We start from the raw sequence: 23,520 nt of genomic DNA, 5'->3' as shown, positions 1-23,520 counted from the left end.
CCTCTCCTCTCCTCTCCCCCTAACCCCCCCCTCCCCCTCCCCCTCCTCGAGGCCTGGCCTCTCAGCGAGAGGTGAGAGATCTGTGTCGGAAGCTCTCATCTGTCCTGTACCCCCGCCTTAATCGCTTGGCCGCCTGCCTTGGCCTCCTGACGGAGAAGGTCGCGCTTATCAATTATTTGCCAGGATATGAGCGATTGGAAATGGCAGCCGCAGGGACGTGCGGCCGGAAGAGTCTGGCTTCGTCGGCCTCGTCTTTTTCTAAAAGTCGCTCTCTCACTCTGGAAGTTGGGAAGCAGAGAAATTGACCATATATGTGGCTTCATGTGCTCTGACTGTTTACTCACAAACCGATACACACACACACACACACACACACACACACACACACACACACACACACACACACACACACAAGCGCACACACAAGCACAGAAATGCTGTTTCTATCTTATGGCCTTTCTCGCTCTGTCGTTATGGTTAATACGCTCACATTATCTCTCTGTCTGTATCTGCCTAAAACGCTCTCGCCATTCCTCTCTCTCTCTCTCTCTCTCTCTCTCTCTCTCTCTCTCTCAGAAAATCTCTATTTATGCCCCTTTCATTCATTCCGTTGCAGTGCATTCTGGATGGGGAGTCACAGAGCTATTTGCATGGCGCATGCCAGGGCAGGGAGAGAGAGCGTGAGTTGCACTGGGTGATTGCGGTGTGAACAGATGGGACTCCTCACTCGCTCTCGCGCGCTCGCGCTCTCTCTTTCTCACACTCGTTTTTTTTTTTTTAAACAATTAAATTATAAGTGAAGCTTATTTGCACACCAAGCCCCAGCGAGTGTTCCCCACATATGCATAATCGTGTGTCGAGTGAAAGGCTTATTTACATAAGTCCTGAACTGCGCTGTGGCGGAACTTTCCCTTTCTCTCTCTCTCTCTCTCTCTCTCTCTCTCTCTCTCTCTCTCTCTCTCTCTCTCTCCTTCCCTCCCTCTCGGCTCTCTTCATCCTTCTCCTCCATCTGCACCATGGACCCGGCCCACAGTGAAAAGATAACACCCTCTTTCCGCTCCCCCCCCACTCTCCTCACTGATGGAATCTTCCGAGCTCTACATCATCCATGCCCCCCTCACCTAAGTGTCAGAGCCCAGATTCACTCCCAATTCATCGTCCCCCCCTGCCCCCCCCCCCCCCCCCCCTTCCTTACTTAATGATATTTAATTTTTTTGTTGTTTTTTTTATTCATCTTTGGCTCAGTCTACTCAGACGCTCTTAGACTTGAATTAAATATGGGGTGCAATTAATGCGGGAATAGGTCTTGAAACGGCTCATCGTTTATTTATAATGCTTGACTTTAAAAGGCTACGGCGAGGAGGATGGTAGTGTCTGCAAAAGCTAATGGCCGGGAAAAGCCTGCTCACTCCAGCACAGAAGGTGATCCCCTGAGAGAGAGCAGCTCATCATTTCTTTTATTTTTACCTCCTTTTTTTCTCGGGTCGTTCGTTAAACTTTTTGTTCCGAAGCTGTTCAGCAGTTTAATTTGTGAGGCACGTACTTCCAGAGACCACTGTCTGTGCACAGACACACACACACACACACACACACACACATGAATTGCTATTAGAGCGAGTTGATATTTGCATTTAGATTGGGTGCGTTTTCAGAATGCGAGTCTCGGAGAAAAAAGTAGCACCTCTCAGTTGTGTGTCCCGTAACAATGGAGCGCAGGGCTGGGCAAATGTGCCCTGATTGGAGCTGCGGTCTAATTGCACAGTTGTGTGGGTGTTTGGGGGTCGGAAAACAAACATTTCCACTGGTCATTCACTGGCTTGACCGATCGTTCCTCCTGCATGTCATCACCAATGCGCATTCCTCACTGTGTGTTATCGAGGGCTGAGAACCAAGGAGCTCTCTTAGCTTACAAAATTATAGAAGTAAAATATTTCTAAATATATACAGTAGTTATTGAACAAGAACCAAAGGTCTTTAACTCTGAACTTTATAGAAGCAGTTAGATTTGTTTTGGCTCTCCTGTAAAGTTGGTGAAATGTCACTTACTGTACGCCCCTTTGGTTCTCAGCCCTCGTTATGTCGTGTCAATGTAAACAGACCTATGTATAGCTATATCCTATTTGTAATCTGTTTTGCTCACGGTGTTATTGGAGCAAATTAATTTCTGTTTAAAAGATCATCAATTCCTATCTTTGCGTCAGAGGGAGTGCATACAGTAACTGAAGCTTATTTATAAACGCACAGTCACATGCTTTTGGCATGGATGATTAATGAGAGAATAATAGTGAATGATTTGTCCCATTTTTAATGTGTGTGTGTGTGTGTGTGTGTGTGTGTGTGTGTATGTGTGTGTGTGTGTGTGTGTGTGTGTGTGTGTGTGTGTGTGTGTGTGTGTGTGTGTGTGTGTGTGTGTGTGTGTGTGTGTGTGTGTGTGTGTATAGCATGAGACCTGTCTGAGTGGTATGATAACACTGGACATAATCTGAATGTGAGCTTCCCATAAATCACCACTATGTCCACATGCATCTTTTCTACACATACTGTATTTATCTAGTTAACGTGCATCACTCAGCCCGGACATTAAAAGCTTTTGGGCAGTTCAGTTTGAATGTTTTCACGACTTTACGAAAATAATTTGATTTGTTTAATAACTCGCTATGTACAGTATAGGATATCAGCGAAGACCTAAAACTGCTCTTTAATGGAAGCCTCTCAAACACTGTGGAAGTAGTTATTGGCAGACTCTCTGTGCTACCAAACGATATTGTCCAGCAAAGATTGCTTCTTTTCTTATTTTTTGTACAAAAGAGAGAAGCCAGCCAGCCTGAGCCAGCATACAGCTGAGTCAACACTTCTGTGAGCAATCTATGTGTGTGTGTGTGTGTGTATGCGTGCGTGTGTGTGTGTGTGTGTGTGTATGCGTGCGTGTGTGTGTGTGTGTGAATGTGTGCTTGTGTGCTTGTGTGTGTGTGTGAATGTGTGCTTGTGTGTGTGTGTGTTTGTGTGCGTGTGTGCGTGTGTGTGTGTGTGCATGTGTGTGTGCGCGTACACGCATGCAGCCTGCCAAAAAGGGCAGTCACACACGCTGTTGTGTCCAGAGGTTTCTGGGATGTGCGTGTGCGTGTGCGGTGCGGGGAGTTCCATTACAATATGGAAGAGATGGCTTCTGCGATGCCTGTGGCAGGTTGGCAGCGGGTTGTCTGTGTGGTCTGGGTTAGACAATGTTGGTAAAAATATTGTGTACCAAAGTGAAACATGAGATCCAGTCACGAAGAAGTACAATCAGGATACAGGGTTTAATTACAGCTGTACAGGAGAGAGGCACACACGAAGCACAGGGTACTCCAGAATATGCGTCTCTGATTTGATAGAGAATTACACATGGTTTAAATACACAACAGCAAGGATAGATAATCATACAACAACAGTGGAAAACTTCAGGAGACACTCAGTCTACTTTAACCCGTGGTTGTTGACGTGAACGCGCCCCTGACGCATTATGTTATCCATGTTTAGGAACAGTGCAGATATCATAGACATACAGGGTCATTAGAATCATTCTTTTAGTATGTCAAAGTGACCCACTAGTGAGAAAGACAAAGCTTTAAATCACACATTGGAATATGGGCCTAATGCAGACATTAAACCACATATTTAGAATATTAAACTGAATGATCAATTCCATTTTCTCTCAGTCCCCCTTTTGCAGCCTTATTGGCTGGAACATTCATTAAATACCACCACTAGGAAATACACAAAATATATATATGATTATACAATTGTTTCATCCAAGTTACTCAGATCCAAATAAGCAGGTACATAACTAGGTTCATGACTAGTTTCAACAGATTTCTTAATTAACCGTGAAAAACACCTGCATATGACTGGTGTACAATAACAACTACCATAAATCAAACAGCAAATCAACAAGATAATCACAACAAGAGCTAATAAGCCAAAAAGAATATATTTGGTCCATCCCCTTAAACTATTCAGAAAGTCATCTATATCCTTTTGCCAAGAGGTTGGAATAATTCCATTATTCTTATGGATCTCCTCCTCAGATTGGTGTATCACCTTTTTCAGATTATCAACCGATTTAGAGGCATCAGAAATATAGACGCAACACTCTTTACGTCGCAGAACTCTGCATAAACCTCCACGTGATGCATAGAGAAGATCCATGCCCATGCGATTTTCAAGTGATACTCCCCGAATCTGGGTGACCTCAACCTGTATATTCCGGATAGCTTTAAGAGTTTCATTTTCTGTTTTCTCATAGGCATCCCTAAGTCCCTTAACATCCTTCTGTAGGTCACGTACACCAAGTGGAGCAAAGAGGACTCCTAACCATTCCTCAGTCTCCCCTATATCGCGTTTACGCTTAGGTGAGTCATCAGGAGCTGATTCCACCTCCTTCTTAGAGACGACTCGTGACGGAGGGACCAGGTGGGCTAAATAGCAGACCCCGGAGGCGTCTGCCGGAATGGCAGCATAGGCAGTGTTACCACATGCAAATGCAGACCACTTTGGTGCAGCTAAGGGTGTTTTGAGTTTTTCCGCAGGGATGAGTTTATCACATTCTGAATTTCCTAACTTCAGTCCCGTACCCTTAAAGGACAGGCAAACTCGTGAGGTTACAGAAATAGCTGAAATAGGTGCAATAGCTCTTGGGTCATTATTCTCTGGACATTTAGATTGAGGGGGGTTAATGCACTTAGAACCACATGTGTAAGATGTGAGCTTACTCATTCGTGTTCCGGATGGAGTGACAATCTCTGTGGACTGCCAATCACACTGCCAAGACCCTGTGGATGTGTTGTAAATAAAAGTACCTACAAAATCATTAGTCAAGAGTCCAGGAGCTGGATACTTCTTGTGGGTCCAACTGGTCAATCTTACCTTTTCAGGATCCCACTGACATGGCAATGTTTTATTCTCTCGGCAAAGATCCTCTAAGGCCTGGCCAGCGGTTGCCGCACGTGCCGTAGTATAACTATCAGTTATCAAATCAATGCGAATATTCTCATCTGAACACTTAGGGTGCCAGGTGAAACGTCCAGCTTTTGCCAATGCCGTCATATCCACTACCTTGGTCAGCGGACCATTATCGCAGTCTCTAAGTGTCCACCAATCGTCTTGCCCATAAGGGGCAGCATACATAGGCCATCCGCGCCCATCAGTTGGTAACAGATGACATACGTAACAGTCAGATTTATTCAATTTTGATGCTACATTTCTAGACATCACTAGAGCCAAATTTTCAGCATCATTGGAATCAATAGGAGCTAAATTGCTAGGGTGACCACTAGAGATTACCTGGGCAGGTGGTGGGACAGCAGCCTTTGTGTCCGGAATGGCCAGAAGGGCCATTTTAGCCCTAGCCTTCTTCTTCATAGGTATCTTGGTAGGTGGAGCTTTTACTTCACACTTTTCTGGCATAAGGCGCGTATGGCACTGTATACCTGGCTTAATATTCTTATAGATATAATCAGGAACATCACAAGGAGTATGTCTTGCACTGGGTGCATTAAATTCCCTATAGCACCAGAATGGAGTATGAACATTACTACCAAAGGGGAAATGAACTGACACGTGACCTATATCGTTAGAAAAGGTCACAGCATATTCTGTTTCACTAATGCGCACATATCCCCCTGTACAATCCAAAATATAGACATGGCAATCCAGAGGCAGGCACTGCCCTGCCGTACAATTGAACTGGATCATATCATCTGGCCAGAGCCCATGTCCTGAAGGAAAGAAGGTTAGCAAGCAAAACAGCACAGTAATCAACATTTTTTTTTTTTTTTTTTCTTCTTATCAGTGTAGCTTCTTTATCTGAAAATGTCCTTCATGCAACAGATTGATCTGAAAAACGTCCAAAAACAGAGTGCAAGCTACGGTATGTGAGGTGGCAAAACAGCCTTTGCGACTGGCCACTGTGTGTGTGTGCTATCAGTGTGGGGTCAACACCCTTGTTGTTGTCGCCCTAACCAAAATCCTCTTCACCAGAGACAGTTCTTCTCAATTGTAGTGGCAAATCCTCTTCTGTTTCTTTTTTTTTTTCCTAATCTGAGGGTTGGGTGGACTTCCCTTCCCCCCTTTCAGACTCTGTGGAGGGCGTTTTCTACCCCGTTGGTACCACAGGTCTGCTATACTAGAAGAAGTCGATCCAATTTCATTGAGAAAATGTAGGAATGCATCCCCTGTTGTAAGTGTGGAGCAACCGCCAACACCGGTGTTCACCGTTGAAGTGTATCCCCCTTGATGTGCCTGCTTCTGTAGACAGGCTGTCCTCAAGGGCGTGTGTAGCCGGGTCTATCCCACTTGTTTGAGTGCGATGTGGGAACTTTGGCAATACACCTCCAAAAGGAGTGCCGGGACAGGGCTGTGGCCTGTCTAGGACAGGAAAGTGTGGTGATGTGCAGAAGAGGTTGTTCCAACCTCTCCCTTTTGCCAGCTGTCTGAAATCTGTAACACACTTTAAATTCAGTTATGCATATGGTTTTACTTGTGACAAGTGCACCCATCGATGCCTTCCGTTACCTAGAGAGAGGAAGCAAGAAGTGTCAGTCAACATAATAATCTCATATGGTCCCTTCCATCCAGGTTCAAGCGGCCCTTTTGAATCAAATCTTTTCAGCATGACCTTGTGGCCTTCTTGAAAAACTCTGCGCCCTGTGGCAATCTCCAGGCCATCTTTTCTATCCTGTCTAATTCTTGCCAGTAATTGTTTATCACGCAGTAGTTTTGAAAGGTCCTGACAATACGCTTCCAACACAATCCTGTGGCTGTCCTTTCCCACCTCAGCAGTGAGGATAGGATCGTGTGGTAGGGTAAGATTTCTTCCAAACATCAATTCGGCCGGGCTGAGGCCTGTGGTTCTGTTTGGAGTGTTATGTTGTATCAGTAATACAACAGGTAAATGGGCTGTCCATTTACCTCCATATTGCTCCAGACGGGCCCTTAAGCCAGTCTTAAGCACACGGTTGTGGCTCTCAACATAGCCAGAACTCTGAGGACGGTAGGGAATATGAAGTTTTTGTTTTATTCCCAAATTCTTCAAGACAGTTGTTAAAACCTTTCCCGTAAAATGTGAGCCTTTGTCACTGTCAATCTGCAGGGGAAATCCCCAACGAGGCAGAATCTGTGTGTAAAGTATTTTTGCAACAGTGTCTGCCGTAGCCTTACGGCATGGAAAACCTTCAACCCAACGGCTGAATCTGTCGATGCAGACCAACAAGTATTCATAACCCTCTGACTTTGGCAGCGGACCAACAAAATCAATTTGTATGTGAGTAAATGGTTTGTGAGGTCTCTCATCATGTCCCATTATCAGTTTGTTTTTGTGTGTGTATGGCGCCGTCTTAGCACAGCTGATACAAGTTTTCACAACTTGTTCCATCTCCGACATCAAATTAAAAACATACCAGTGTACCTTAATCAACGTGCAAGTTGTAGATACTCCTGTATGAGCCAATTGGTGGTAATCTCGTAAGAGTAGTGGCACCAGTGGGGGTGGCATGACAACCTTCTCATCCTTCATCCACAATCCCTGTTCTGAGAAACAGCAGTCTGCAGACATCATTTGGTCAAGATATTCATTTGTACTTGGATAAGCTCTCTGTAAATCAGACAGGTCTATCAACTCTGTACATGAAAATGTTGCTATCTGCGGTGCCTGTGTGTTAATTTCATTATCATTAGTTTGTCTAACACCGTTTTCACTTATTCTCCCCCTTTTGTGATCTGAAGCAGCTGCCTTTGCAGCTCTGTCGGCCAGATCATTACCTTGTGCCAATGTGTCCTCGACTTGCACACTGTGTCCTGTAACCTTGATAACAGAACACTTGGAGGGAGTTAAGAGTGTTAGAGCATCAAAAAGTTTCATAATTTCAGCCTTATGGGCAATCGGTGCACCGGCTGCAGTAGTGTAATTGCGGCTTTTCCAGACTGGACCCCAGGTATGGGTCGCATGGTATGCATAGGCAGAGTCAGTGTAACAATTAACCGGAATGTCCGACTGTGCAGCTATTTTTAAAGCATTAGACAAGGCAACCAGTTCTGCCACCTGTGCACCACCCCTTTCCAGGGCCCCCACCCGCAGAACTTTATCCCCCTCAACAACAGCCCATCCCGTCAGTCTCTCACCATCACGCATGTATGAGCTGCCATCAACAAAAATGTCCCTGCCACCGGGTATGGGCTCCGTGCCCACGTTTGCCTCGGCTTGGTTCATCATAATGTAGTCACAATCATGTGGCTCACCTTCAGCATGGTTCAGTGCGTTCCCAAAGATGAGGGCATCCTCAGTCTGAACGGACACTCTGGGATCAAACAGGCTGGTCTCCCATCTACCTCTCCGTTGCGCAGAGATAGTCTTTATGGTGCTTTCACCCAGCAGCTTCACAAACCTGTGCTGTGTGTGAAGAATTACTGGAGCAAAACCTGTGTAGAGTTCAGAGGCCTTCAAGGCCCAATCAAAACAATCCAGAGTCTGTACACATACAGGCTGACCTTGCAGAGCAGGGGGTGTTTTGCAAGAGAAGTATCCTATCGGTCTGTAGGGCTTCTGGCTTTGTTGATTTGTTTGGCAGAGAACTGAGGAATAGAATGTATCAGAGGGCATAGCCCACAAGTGGAATGGCTTACCAGGGTCAGGATGCGCCAACACAGGTGAAGAAGCCATTGCCTGCTTTAATAAAGTGAATGCCTCATCCGCCTCTGCAGACCATTCGATCTGGGCACGGCCAGGGTGTCCACCTTTCAACAGGTCAACTAGTGGGCGTGAAATGTCAGCAAAATCAGGAATGTGTAATCTGACATAGTTAAACATACCCATTATTTCGCGGACCCCGCTGATTGTGTTTGGTCTTGGGAGAGCCAGGATTGCCTTCACTCTCTCTGGAATCACCCGGCGGCCAGAGTTCCCAACTCTCTGTCCCATGTATGTCACTTCTGGTAAAGCACACTGCACCTTTTTGGGATTCAGTAGTATTCCTTGGTCCTGCAAAACTTGGCACAATTGAGTCAGTTCTGACAAGTGTTTGTCAGGGGAGGTACTACATAATAGAATATCGTCACAATAATTGAGGAGGAGTGATGAGGAGGTTAAGTCAGCCCGCACAGGTGCTAGCACCTGTGCCAATACCTGGTGAAAAATTGAGGGGCTGTCTACATACCCTTGTGGTAACCTTCGGAAGGTGTATTGGTGGCTGTCACAAGTAAATGCAAATCTGGGTTGGTCTCTTTCATCAATTGGAATGCTGAAAAACCCATTACAGACATCCAGGGCAGAAAACATAGTGAATGAAGGGTTTAATTGAGACAACAGAGTGGCCGGGTTAGCCACTATAGCATGCCTGGGAGGTGTGACCTTGTTTAATGCTGTGTAATCAACAGTCAATCGCCACGACCCATCTGGTCGTGGAACTGGCCACAAAGGGGAATTTGTAGGCGAGGTGCATCTTTTAATTACACCTTCAACTTCCAATTGTTCAACAATTTCCTTCACTCCCTTTTCTGCAGCTCGCTTCAGAGGATACTGCCTGACTGGTTTGTGCATTGGCCCTGAAACTCGTACTGGTGTGATTGGTATGCACCCTACCGCATGCTTATCAGTGGTCCAAAGCCTTGGAAACAGAGTTATGAGTAGCTTAAGAACAGGGTTGGTTTGTAAATGGCTTTCTTTTAGGGCAGCTATTCCTTTATGTCTGTCTGTGATAATAGGAACTGGAGATGCAAACCGTGCTCCATCCATCACCCGGCCGGGGAGGAGTACTGAGCATTCAAGTTCACTCAGCAAATCCATTCCTAGTATACTGCCTAGATTAGTGGGTCCTACCCAAATCTGTATCCAAAACACATTACACAGAGGGGGAAAAGTTAATGGTACAGGCTCAGAAAGATTAAAAGTAACACAGCCACCTAGCCCTTCAAATGTGTTAGTCTTGTTTGTGATGGGTAAATCAAAGTCAGTTATTGAGACAGACGCTCCAGTGTCAATTAGCATAATGCAATCCCGGCCTCCAAGAGTCGCGTTAACAAAGGGGCGAGTGTCAGAATGTGAACCTGCCAGGGAGGCCACCTGGCGCTAATCATCAGAGTGGTTGAGATTGGCTCTAGCCAGGCTCTTGAGCAGAGACATGAGCTGAGAGTTTGTCTCAGTGTCAGGTGATTTTTGCTTTTGTTTTTGAGGGGAGTTCTGACAATACTTAGCCCAATGACCCATTTGACCACATTGGTAACAAGCTCCTTTCTTACCCTTCCCTTTATGCCTACCCTGGGAGGTATGGGTGTGCTCTACAGCAGCTATTTTGCCTCTACCTAGTTCAAAGTGGGCCTGAGTAGATTCAGCTCTTTGGCCCCAGGCCATAAACTGAGCCCATGTCTGTATCTGAGGGAGGCCTATTGCCCACATCTGCTTGTACTTGTTATTGAGGTTATTAGATGCAGATTCGATCATAAACATTGAGTCAAGTGTTGGGGTCTCTGGAACACAAGCAGCTAGAGTTTTATGTGCTTCTGTGAAGCGTGTTATCCAAGAGGAGAAAGACTCATTAGGGCCTTGGACACAAGTGGCAACAGAGCTATAAGTGTAGTGTCCTCTCCCTATGATTGTTTGAGCCACAGTTTTACATTCAGTAAGATATGCTTCCCAAGAGGGATCATCAATTGGCATGTTATTGGGCCAGTTTCCTTCAGAAAAGCGGGTTGCATAACCCAAAGGAGCCTTAGCTTTAATGACAGTGATAACATCACCAGGAGACAATCCAAAGCTCACTGTAGCATCTCTAAGTTTAGCCCAGAAATCAACATTTGGGTCCTGCATCTTAAGGGGAGGTACTGTTTGCAAAATACCACCAAGTTCGTTAGCTTTCAGAGGTATGGGATATCCATAGTGTCCCATACCTGCAGCTCGTCCATTACTAACAAGTAATGTGTCAAGATTGTGAACTTGATCAAGTTCTCGCTGGGGTAAATATGATATAGGAGCCATCTGAGGCACAAAGTCCCTACTGGAAGGAGGAGCGGTGGGGGCTCTGGGCATGCATCGGTACACGCTCTGCCCTGACCTTGAGCCTTGATAACCAGGATTGCCTGTTTCATCACAGAGTGTCCTGGGCCCATCCGACTGCTCACGCCTTCGGATTTCTGCAATGGCCTTAATTCCCTCACCCTCATTCGAACGTTTAAAAATGTACGTTGCCAATCTAGTTATAGCTTTGGCTTGTTCAATAGGGCTCCTTGGATTTACCTCAATGCCATCTGGGAGTTCTCCCAACAATTCCTCAACTAATTTACTCATTGTCTCAGAAGCCTCTTTTAACTCTTTTCTAAGTTCAGGTATACAAACAGGTTGCCCATCGGGCTCTAGGAGCAGTCCTCCAGACTTCTGAGCCCACACATACTCCAAAAAACGTGCATATTTCATCTTCTTTTTATCTGGCTTCACCTGAAGAACCCATTCAGAAGCTTTCCTAATGCCCCAAACTGTCTGATAGCCATCTTTAACCATATCAGTTTTAATTGCGTCATATTCTTTATCATCACCAATCATAGCCATAGCAACCTGGATGGACAATGGAACCCTTCCTGCATCCCAAGTGGCCATCTTAGCGTAACTGGTCTCAAACTTTAACAGATCTGTTCTTAACAGATAGACTTTGCCAGAGTCTAATTTAGCAAACCAGTGATAGTGATCCTTCTCAAACACCCAGATATGTTGCCACTCCTTGGAGATTCGTTGACGTAGGCCCGTCTGTGCGCGCACACAAAATTTCCTTTCTTACTGGGGAGACCTTAATGCCCAGGGCCGATAGCTCAGCCGTCACTGACGCTGACTACCACCCAACAAAAACTATCCCCAAACAAATGTCTATTCGGTTAAGAAAGACAGTGGCCCTACTCACCCGAATCTCCCTTTGCCCAACCAAAGGCAGAATGTAGCACTTAAAAGGAACAAACCAGTACTACTCACCACGAGTGCAATTCTCCGGCGTGTTGAGGGATCACACACATCAGGTTTCAATTTTCAAAACAGAAGAATCCTTAATTCAATAGATCCATATAATCAATGCTCAGGTAGAACCTCCAGAAACTGTTGGTAAAAATATTGTGTACCAAAGTGAAACATGAGATCCAGTCACGAAGAAGTACAATCAGGATACAGGGTTTAATTACAGCTGTACAGGAGAGAGGCACACACGAAGCACAGGGTACTCCAGAATATGCGTCTCTGATTTGATAGAGAATTACACATGGTTTAAATACACAACAGCAAGGATAGATAATCATACAACAACAGTGGAAAACTTCAGGAGACACTCAGTCTACTTTAACCCGTGGTTGTTGACGTGAACGCGCCCCTGACGCATTATGTTATCCATGTTTAGGAACAGTGCAGATATCATAGACATACAGGGTCATTAGAATCATTCTTTTAACAAACAGCAGCAGTGCTTTTGTGGAGGGCCTGTGATTTGCCTCTTAGTTCAGGACTCGTGCCCGGTGTTCTTACTGTGCGTTTTCCCATAGTAATCAAGATAGTGGCATGAGGCAAAAAGGGGAATGCTTGTGGAGTTGGAGATCGTATTATGAGGTGCCCTTTAGGGCTGAGAGGGAGAACATTGGATCCCACCGTGTTCAGGCCTCGACTTGGCCTGGGCGGCGGAAATGGAAGGGGGGGGGGGGGTTGAAATGACTGGCCTCGCCACAGGCTGAAGAACAAATGCTGGAGCTGTAATGGAGTTTCTCACAATGACTTTGTGTGTGTGTGTGTGCGTGTGTGTGTGTGTCTGTGTCTGTGTGTGTGTCTGTGCGTATGCGTGTGTGTGTGTGTGTGTGTGTGTGTGTTCCTCAGGAGTTCGAGCAGTTCAACAAGCGGCTGAGCGAGGTGTCTCGGCAGGTGCGGATCCCCCTGTCCGTCTCCAACGTCCTGTGGGAGCACTGCATCCGTCTGGCCAACCGGACACTGGTGGAGGGGTGAGTGACCCCAGCCCCACTACACCCCCCCCCCCTGTCCCCTCTCACAGCCCCACCACCCCCCCTCTCTCCCCTCTCACAACCCCTCTGTCTCATAGCCTTCACACTCAGGAGCAGCCGTGGCCTACTGGTTAGGGCTTCGAGCTTGTAACCGGAGGGTTGCCGGTTCGATCCCCGACCAGTCCACGACTGAAGTGCCCTTGAGCAAGGCACTTCCCCAGGCACTGCTGTTGGGCAGGCAGCTCACTGCTCTGGGTTAGTGTGTGCTTCACCTCACTGTGTATTCACTGCGTGCTGTGTGTGTGTGTTCACTAATTCACAAAGTGGGATAAATGCAGAGACTGAATTTCTGAGAGACTGATCAAAAAAGTATATACTGTACAGTATACTGTACACTCACCACTCACTCACAACACTTTTCTGACTTTTCTACACCAATAGGGCAATCAGGACTCGTCCTGATATCTCCGATGTCTACCATTACCATTCCCCATTATATCCTCGGTGTAAAACTTAAATGGCAAAGTGCCTCATGATTTTCTAGTGAACGGCAAGTTAAGCCAGTCATGAAGGCATGGAGGTTTCAGGGTACGTAAGGATGAGTTCACCTTAAAGGCTTAACGTTCTCAGGCTCTGAGCTGATATTCAGGGGCAGGCTGGTTGTTTAAGATTTGAAAAATGTCTATATAAAAGGCTTCAAACATTTCTGATAACTTCAGGCACCGGAATGTTCCGAGCTCTAAGCCCCGCACCTCTTGGAGTTGCTTTAGAGGAAAGCGTCAGCTTAGTAAAGTTCTGCACGGCGTCAGCACTGCTTCAGCTCCCATGGAGCACAAAAAGCAAAAAATACACGAGCACAGTTCTACACACACACACACACACACACACACACACACACACACAGATATATATTTTACACACAATACCTATTATTCGTCATCTTAAAACAAAATGATTCCCTGAATGTGTAATGTAATTCCTATGTGTGCATAAACAAATTCATACATGGCAACAATAATATAAATGCTTTTGGTATGCTGTGTGCAACCAGTGTACCTGTACTAGGCGTCCACCGTTATGTGCCGCCAGTGGAGAGAAAAAGCGATATTCTAATCCCATCACGTGCCTGTAATGGCACTACAGTGGGAGGAAAGGCCAAGACGCTTCTCAGATATTTGTTTTCCATCAATCAAGTGGGCGAGGCAGGAGTGATTGTTTCGCGGCAAGGTTTCCATTCATCTTTCCAATCCTTCATCTGCCGAATGATTTGATTTGTAGGCAGGGAGATCGTGCAGGTGTTAGGGAGCCAGGAGTGAGTTTGTTTATTTATTTATTTGTTTATTTATTTAACTACTGAGGCACCATCCATCTTTTCTTTTGACACGGTTCTCCTTTTGTGTTCATGTGCAGAGAACGTTTCTGGATGCTGACGTTTCGATGTGTGTCTGTGTGTGTGTGTGTGTGTGTGTTTTAGTGCGAGAGAGAGACAACATGCTAGAGTGTGTACATGTCTGTATGTCCTTGTGATAACTTTGTCTGGATGTTTGTGTTTGTGTGTGCGTGCATGCGCACGTGCGTGTGTGTGTGTGTTTACCTTGGTCAGGGGATGACCAGTCCCCTCTGTCTCTCTCCCACACACACATTGAAGCAGGAGGCCATGTTACTCCCCCACCACTCCCTCTCCATGTGGAGGGAATGCACTACCTGTACACACTCATCCCACAAACATCATCCCACAAGTCATCCCACAAACATTCCTCTCTTTCTCTCCTCTCCTCTCCTCTCCTCTCTTCTTCTCCCTTGAATTTTCCCTCCTCTCCTCCTCTCCTCTCTTCTCCCTTGTCCTCTCCTCTCCTCCACTCTTCTCCATCGATCTCTCCTCTCTTCTCCTCTCCTCTCCTCTTTTCTTCTCGTCTCACCTCTCCTCTCCTTCTCTTTTCTTCTCTCTTCCTCTCTTCTCCTCCTCACTTCTCCCCCTCGCCTCCCTCTTCGCTACCGTCCTCTTATCCTTGTCAACTGTCATTTCCCTCTGTTTTTCCCCCCACTTTTTGGAACCTCTGAGGGCTCCCCTTGTTAAGCTTGAAGCTTCCCTCCCAGCCCAGTTGTGCAAACATCTGCTTGCTGCAAAGGGGGGAAAGCCCTCTGTGTGCACACACGGCTGTGCGCGCCGCGTGCGCTTGGCAGACGGCGTCAGGCCGCGGCAGCGCCGGAGCTTGGGAGGTCTATGGAGACGGGAGTGGGAGAGAGATGGTAGGGGGGCGCGCTGGGAGGGTCCGTCATGCGCACACACGGTGCTGAGCTGAAAAGCTCAACGCACAGAGGCCCTCAAATATTTACACACACACACACACACACACACACACACACACACACACACACACACTTTCTTGGGAACACTTGAATACACTGAAGTGCACTTCAGGACACGTGCGCACACGCTCAGGCTTATATCCATTTAACTGCATTCAAGAGAACACACACACACATACACACACACACACACGCACACGCACACACACACACACTCCCTCCTACACGCATGCTTGGGTGAAGACCCCGATGCAGCTCTGCCAGGGGGCTGAAGGAGCAAGATCGGCAGCCCTTTGCTTCTCAGGGAGCCCTCACTTCACAAACGCTTCCCACACTATATTTTTATCTCAGAGGAAGGTAGCTAGCAGGGAGACGAGAGAGAGAGAGAGAGAGAAGACAACAACTAATAGGTAAGGAGTGCTCTCCATTCATGCATTATATGTGCCACGCATTTTGGAAGGACAGAGGGAGAGAGGGAGGAAAAGAAACAGGAAGGCCAGAACTCTACTTTGCCTGTCTGTGAGTACGCAAGGGTCTGAATGGCGTGAACGTCCTCCTCAGAGGGTGTTTCAAAGTTCAAAAAGTTCAAATTTTATTGTCATGTACTCATAAAAAGCATTTATAAGTAATGACATTCCTTGTGCTCAACTACAAAAGAACGAAAAAGAAAACGAAAGAGAAATAAATAGACACTATAAAAAAAATAATAAAAATTGTCCGGCTCTGAGCGGATGTCCGTCTGCCCTTCAGTTTTCTGTGTCAGCGCAGAATCCGCTACGCTACAAGGGCACCAGCCGTGCATACATTGATCTCCAGCATAATGAGAGCAACGATGGGTCCGCAGCTGCCCATCTCCACGTCCGGAGGCGAAGTGTGATCGATGCTGCCGATTTGAACACAAACTCCACCAAAGTTTTCTTGAGGACGGCCGCGTTTGAGATGAATGTTAAGCCAAGGGACTGGGGGGGGGGGGGGGGGGGTGAAGTGCGATGGGAAGTGTGCAAGTTTTTTGTTTCGTGTCTAAAAAGAGAGACGGAGCTATTATTAGAAGACGGTCCTCTGCCAGTTAGCCGAGCGGATGAATCATCGCCGCTGCAGTGGGAGGGGGGGGTTAAGAAGCGGGCGGTTCATCGCGGGGGGAGACGAGATGCGTCATTACCCCCCCCCCCCCCCCCCCCTCGTCCGCACCCGAGACGAAACAATCTGACCTGTCCACGAGCGGGGAGCGGGTGAGCATGACCGCATAAATCAGCCAATAGGGCTCGGGATCATGACGAGAGAACTTTGCGGACACGGCCATATTGGCAGCCTCACTCCTTAGTTTACTATGGATTACTATGGATTTACTCCCGCCTATTAGTGTGTTCCTGTTACTCAGTTTTTGCCCTCTTGGTCGTACTTTATGTTGCTGTGTATGGGGTGTAACAGCGCAACCCACGATCGCAAGAGGAAAATAATCGCTAATAGGCCTAGGCTACTATATTTCTGCTTCTTGTTTTCTGCATCCGAATGAATGGAAATTACGTTTGGTGCGCTACCAACATGGTGGCAATGTTCCTAGGATGCAAGGCGTGTGCCTGAGCCCTATTGTGGGGTCCCCACAAGAATTCATCTGAAAGTGATGCACACCAATGAGCGCACACTGAAGGAAGTGTCGCACGCACTGACTCCATCGAAAACAAACGTCTCTTTGGTAAAGATGATGTTTTCTTCGGGGACTCCTGCTTGTTGACCCTGTGGAAGGCCAAAGGGCCGAAACAAGTCTACAAAATGACCTGGAAAAGATGGACGAACACAGCCGGGTGCTCCTTTGGACTGGATGAATGAGGGATGTTGATGAAAGGACAAAGGAATGGAGTGATATGAGTGTATTATTTTTTTCCCCCCTTGGGGTTCACGCGTGCTGTGCTAGTTCCACATCCCTTAATCCCCATGAAACGCTGAAGGCGTTTTGTAGGCGTCCCAGTGTACCAATCTAGAAACCAACTGATGCATTAAGGACATACATTATGCACATAAATATGCATAGAGTTTTCATTCATATTAATGAACATGCCGATGTACATGCAACCGTGATGTCTGACGTGTTAGTCGTGTTAGTCCTTGAGGTTACAAGATGCTTTTCCCAGGAATGTCCCTTTTATTTGGCGTTTCTGGAGTGGACTGTTTTTAGAAACGGTCTGATTTGTTGTCCTCCGTAAACAAGCTCAGGCACAGAAAAAATACTAGCTGTTTGCATTCGGAAGCTCTGTGCAACAGTGACATCACAGGTGCTGTGACTTCATTGAGGAGACAGCGGAAGAGAGAGAGAGAGAGAGAGAGGAGAGAGGAAAGGAGGGAGGGACAGCGGTAGAAAGAGAGGGAGGAAAGAGTTGCAAGATAAGTGTAGATAAGTCGGGAGCTCAGCTGCGTCTGTAGCCCTGTAGAAAGCAATTACTCTACTGTCAGCCAAAAAGCAAACAGGGGCGTCAACAGCCCCTTCGGCTGGCCATGTTTGGAGCTGTGTGCTAACTTGCTCACAGAAGTGTGTGTGTGTGTGTGTGTGTGTGTGTGTGTGTGTCTGAGAGAGAGAAGGAGTGATAGATGGAGAGAGAAAGAAAGTGTGTGTGCGCGCACATTTATGTGTGTGGCTGGGTTAGCGTGGGCGTGTTGTCGATCGGTCAATCTGTCTGTGTTTCTCTGTGTGTGTGTATGTGACAGTGTTTGTTTGTTTATTTGTTTGTTTATCCTGTTGGTGCGTGGGTGTATTCGCACAGCATCCGTGCCCGCTGCCCTCTGGAGTGGCTGCCAGCGCCGGTTGTCAGGCTCGGACACTCTCGATGTGACAGAGCAGTTTATATGTACACAGGCGGCTCGGCCGAGAGCCAAAACCACACGTCCACAGCCCATTGCACCCAGGATCGCTCTGCTGCTCCCCTAGCAGTGAAAAGACTACTTAGACCCCCCTCTTATCCCAATTCATTTTCACAGAGACATCGAGATGGTTCTTTTGCCCAAAACATTTTCTGTGCAAACACTGAGGAACTACTCTCAGTGTGTGCTCTCTGTTTGTAAAGTCGTGGTGTCACAAGTCCCCTCAGCACCGTTCTGAAAGAGTCGGCCTTGGTACCCAATCTTAGAACCAAGTCTAAAATGCGATCAATAACCCTTGTTGACTCCTCATGTGGAACACCGAGAGACTAAGATTGAATAGGCCCCCACACTGAAGATAGTCATCATATCAGCAGATCTCAGCTGTGACAAATCACGAAAAGGTCAACGAAGAGATGAAAGCCGCACAACAACGACTCCGTTGTGCTGCGGCAAAACGTCTCCGTTGACACTTCAGCCTCTGTATGAAGCTCCGCTGAGGGTAGTGTTGTGACTAATCACTGTGAGAGATGTTTTGTGTCCATTCACTGCTCCAGAGTGCCTCTGTGGATCAGCAGGTCCTCGTGACTCAAGTCATAGGTGTTTTCAGAACACATGTCTACTTGTTTGTTCATTTTTTACCTGACCTCTCTGACCTTACCTGACCTTACCTGACCTTTTTACCTGACAATACCTGACCTTACCTGACCTTTTTACCTGACAATGTCTGCATGTAGTTTGTGCTCCCATTATATGGGCCCATCCACACGCTAACTATAAAGACAACTGGAACTGTACCGGTTATATATACAGGATGTAGTTTATCACTTATATGGTTATGGTATGCTGTTCCTGTTACCGAGAGCAGTGCTTAAATCTCGTTTTTATCGTGACAGTAAGCGTTGGCAGTGCAGACGGGCCTTGTGGACAAGATTAGCCTTGTGGTTAATTCAGTCGCTCGCTCGCTCGCTCACTTAGCTCACTTTTATGATTTCGGCTCATACCATGTCTGCTCGCAAAATTCCATGCCGGGTGCCATCCTTCTCCCATATCTCCGTAAATCTCGCCGCTAAACGACGCGCCAGAGCTCAGACAGAGGAGGCGTTGGAGGACTTTCCGATTTACCAAACGCGTTTTTTTTTTTTACGAGCTGGATTTAACAGTCCGGGAGAGAAGAGGAGAAAAGGTTTCTTCTCTCGACTCGTTATTCATTCAGCAGCATGTCTGACGAGTCGGCGCGCTGTGTCGGAATCAGTCATCAAAAGCGGATGAGTAATGTTGCCTGGCAAAGCCCATAACATATGCGCCTTTTTGACTGACGTGTGTGTTGTGAAAATAAACACAAATTTCTTCGAAAAAGAGGGTTACCCCAGGAACATTTTATATGTGTGTGTGTGCGCATGTATGTTTGTGTGTGTCTCTCCGTCTGTCTGTGTCTGCGGTTGCGGTTGCTTGAGGTAGGGCCTTGAAGTCATGCAAAGTATTCCTCAGGAGAGGGAGCCCATCTAAACATCCCCTCCTCTTCTCTCCTCTCAATCTCTCCTCTCTTCTCTTCTTCTCCTCTTCCCTCCTCACCTCTCTCTTACTCCTCTCTTCTCTCTGCGCGTCCCGTCCTGTCTGCCAGCTATGCAAATGTGAAGAAGTGCAGCAACGAGGGACGTGCCCTCATGCAGCTGGACTTCCAGCAGTTCCTCACCAAGCTGGAGCGCCTGACCGACCTGCGGCCCATCCCCGACAAGGAGTTCGTGGAGACCTACATCAAGGCCTACTACCTGACCGAGAACGACATGGAGCAGTTCATCAAGAACCACCGGGTGAGACGCCGATGGAGCGCTAGATAGGCCGTGGCCTCTCATGCTAGCCAGACTCACAAGCTAATGTGATATAGCAATAGCAAGGGCTATGAAGAGGCTATGAAGTTGTGTTGCCTTGGCTTTGTTGGGATGTTTGTTCGTTTTCCCATAACGAGCTACAGAGTAAAGTACGAAAAGTTTCATTTAATCGACTGGACAGAGGTGAAATAACTTCTCTAAAAATGGCATACACAAAAAAACACAGTTCACAAGTGTTAACATTTCCTGTGTGTGTGTGTGTGTGTGTGTGTGTGTGTGTGTGTGTGTGTGTGTTTGTGATTTTTTTCTCTGTCTGTAGGAGTACTCCATGAAGCAGCTGGCCAACCTGGTGAATGTGTGTCTGGGCTCTCACATCAACAAGAAGGCCCGGCAGAAGCTCCTGGCTGCCATCGATGACATTGACAGGCCCAAGAGATAGACGCCATTCACCCTGAGAACCACCTCTCACACATGCGGCGCATACACACATGCGTGCGCGTGCAGAAACACACACACACACACACACACACACACACACACACGCACACAGAAATCCACATCATGCAGACACACACACACACACACACACACACACACACACACACACACACACACACACACACACACACACAAATCCACATCACACAGACACACACACATACACACACACACACACACACACACACAAGTTAATACCATTATGTGTGTATAAACACCAACTGCAGCTCCAGCCGTCCCGCATGACCTGGCAGTCATCATAAACCAATGCATTTCAAACTCAACTCATCTCGAGCTTCTCTGCTTGTCTTGATCAAGTTCTGCGTGAATCTGGCCGATTCTTGCGTCTGACTGTGCAAGAATACGGTCAAGAACATAGTGTTCAGATATCACGTCTATGGACGTTCCCTGATGGTGCAATGAAGTAACAGTCCGTGCGCTGGTCAGTGGCTTCTGTTTAGTGCTAAAGTGGAGATCGGCGGATGTTTTGGGACAGATACTGGACTGGACAAGTGCTTTGGACCGAATGCATGTAACCTCTTTTTTTGTTGCTTATTCCTCTCCTCTCTCTCTTTTTGTTGTTGTCTCCCCAAAGGGGGTGAAAAGCGAACCGGACGTCTGACCTTTTTGAAGAGACTATTTTAAAAAGCTGCCCCGGAAGCGAGTGCTTAGCTACCTGTTCCAGAAATTTTGGGTTGTTTTTTTTTTGTTTTGTTTTGTTTTGTTTGTGTCGTCAAGCACCTCATGTTCCAAGGAACACTTGAGTGTCTTTCTGTATGACGGATGATCCATTGTGTTGCCTCCACTTGTACGCTCCAATCAGCACTAGTACTTAAGAGCATCTATAAGCCAGCCCAAGGACCACGTGTTTGCACAGTTAGCCCACACCATAGAGCAGTAGGGTGAAATGTTGATGTACTCTGTACGCATTTGTGTTTTCACAACAATTATCCTGAAATCCTACGTAATCAAGAAGCTGTCAACTTATTACGTGAATGTTATGTTAAAAAGGAAGGGTTTTAATAAGCATAACGGCATATGTTCTTCTTGATTAAAGATAAAAAGAAATTTTGATTTAAGATGAAAAAAAGATTAAAGTGTACTATCGCACTCAGGCACACGGTTGCATTCCATTCTGATGGTGTGTGTATTGGGAAGAACTATAGCTTTTATTGTGTATATGAATGTGTGGACATTTATTGTTTATTTATTTCCACTACTGTAAGCTCACATCCGAACATGGGCGAGGATGGGTCTTAGCCTTAGTTAGAGTTCTGTTCTTGGCGTTATCCTGTACTTCTCCTCCTATTTAAGGCAAAAGTTAATCTTTTTTTTTTTTTTAAATGGTTAAGTTTTAAAAGAATCATTGACTGTAGGATGCTTTGATTGAAATCCTTCAATAAATACACTAACTAAAACTGAGAAGCTCTTTGAGATGTCATTAATGTGGCTCAATCTGGTTGTGTTTTTATAAGTAATCACGTGTATGGAAGCATGTGTGTACAGTCGAATATCATAGTGCCCGGTAGAGTAGTATAGTGTCATGAGCAACGGCCGATTGAGGAAGGCCAGAAGTTCGTTCCTCACAGCTGCGGGGTCACGCGGAGGCCACAGGAAGTTCTGAATGACCTCATGGAGCGGTGAGCGGCGCGCGGATTACATGCAAGGGCAGCAGAAAACACTGAAGGGCACAGCGACCTGGCAGCCCTCTACGCCTCTCATCCAGTGGCCCCGGTGCAGCGCTCTTCCTGTGGCGGCATGTGTGGCCACCACAGCCCACCTCTTCCTGAGGTGCGTGTGTGTGTGTGTGTTTGCCTGGGTGTGCATGTGTGTTTGTGTTTGTTTGTGTGTGTTCGTGTGTGTGTGCACACACAAATGTGTGTTAATTTGTGTGTGTGTGTGTGTGCGTTCGTGTGTGTGTGTGCCTTTGTGTTTGTATGCATGTGTTTGTTCATTTGTGTGTGTGTGCGTTCCTGTGTGTGTGTGTGTGTGTGTGTGTGTGTGCATTTGTGTGTGAGTGCATGTGTGTGCAGAGTCTGTGACCAACAACTGGACTGTTTTTGTAAGGTGAAGACCCAACCCCCAACACACACACACACACACACACACACACAGATCACTCACTGCAGCATTATTTTGTTCTACCTCTCCTCATCTTCTGACCTGTTTCTTCTTCACTGTCTCCTGTATCTGTCTTGTCCTGTGTGTGTGCGCATGTGCGCATTAAATGAAGACCCAACCCCCAACACACACACAAACACACACTGCAGCATTTTTTTCCCCTGCTTCTCATCCTCTGACCTGTTTCTCCTTCACTGTCTCTCCTGTCTCCTGTATCTGTCTTTTCCTATATGTGTGTGTGTGTGTGTGTGTGTGTGTGTGTGTGTGTGTGTCCGTGGAAGCCGATCTTTGCCGAGTGACACATCACCCTTCAGGTGGACGTTTCCCGCGCTCAGCACCGAGGCCCTAATCCCCGTGTGATAGCATCCGCCGCTTCGCAGCCCAATTAATTAGCTTGTGCGCTTCCTGTGCCCCCCCCCCCCCCCCCCTCCCACTTTTAATTCCCTGTCTGTCAGAGGGAAAATGAGAGGAGGTATTGATCCACCGATGAATCACTTACAGGGATAATGGTCCAGGGAGTCCAAGTGTGAGTGTGTGTGTGTGTGTGTGTGTGTGAGTGAAAGAGAGAGATAGAATGAGTGATAGAGAGAGAGAGAGAGAATATGTATGTGTGTCTGGGTGTGTTAGAGAGAACCTAGAGGAAGTAATTTTGTGTGTTAGAGAGAAAGAGAGTGTGTGTGTGTGTGTGTGATAGAGAGAGAGAGAGAGAGAGAGAGAGTGTATGTGTGTGTGTGTGTGTGTGAGAGAGAGAGAGCAAAGGAGCGTGTGTGTGTGTGTGTGTGTGTCGGTATTTCTGTGTGTTTGAGAGGGGAATAGAAAATCAGTGTGTTGGAGTTAAAGTGTGTGTGTGTGAGCGAGAGAGAAAAGGGTACTGAGACACAGGATGTGTGTTCTCATTTAATGTTTCAGTGGGGGTGCTGTT

At 46.8% G+C, this 23,520-nt stretch overlaps 1 protein-coding gene across 2 annotated transcripts in view; it reads left to right on the top strand.

Moving 5' to 3' along the window:
* The window catches only part of vps50 (VPS50 EARP/GARPII complex subunit), a 135,694-nt gene extending 114,161 nt beyond the window's left edge, over window positions 1-21,533 (top strand). For both annotated transcript variants that reach the window (XM_062529423.1, XM_062529422.1), the window contains 3 exons: window positions 12,866-12,987; window positions 19,772-19,961; window positions 20,299-21,533. In XM_062529423.1, coding sequence (XP_062385407.1) covers window positions 12,866-12,987; window positions 19,772-19,961; window positions 20,299-20,418 — 432 coding nt within the window. In that variant the 3' untranslated portion in view covers window positions 20,419-21,533. The remainder of the gene's footprint in view (window positions 1-12,865; window positions 12,988-19,771; window positions 19,962-20,298) is intronic.
* Window positions 21,534-23,520: the final 1,987 nt, after the last annotated feature.

This window comes from Sardina pilchardus, chromosome 24 (assembly GCF_963854185.1).
Source record: "Sardina pilchardus chromosome 24, fSarPil1.1, whole genome shotgun sequence".
Lineage (NCBI taxonomy): Eukaryota > Metazoa > Chordata > Actinopteri > Clupeiformes > Clupeidae > Sardina > Sardina pilchardus.
The sequence above is the reverse complement of the archived record's forward strand: the minus strand, read 5'-3'. Positions and strand labels throughout refer to the sequence as shown.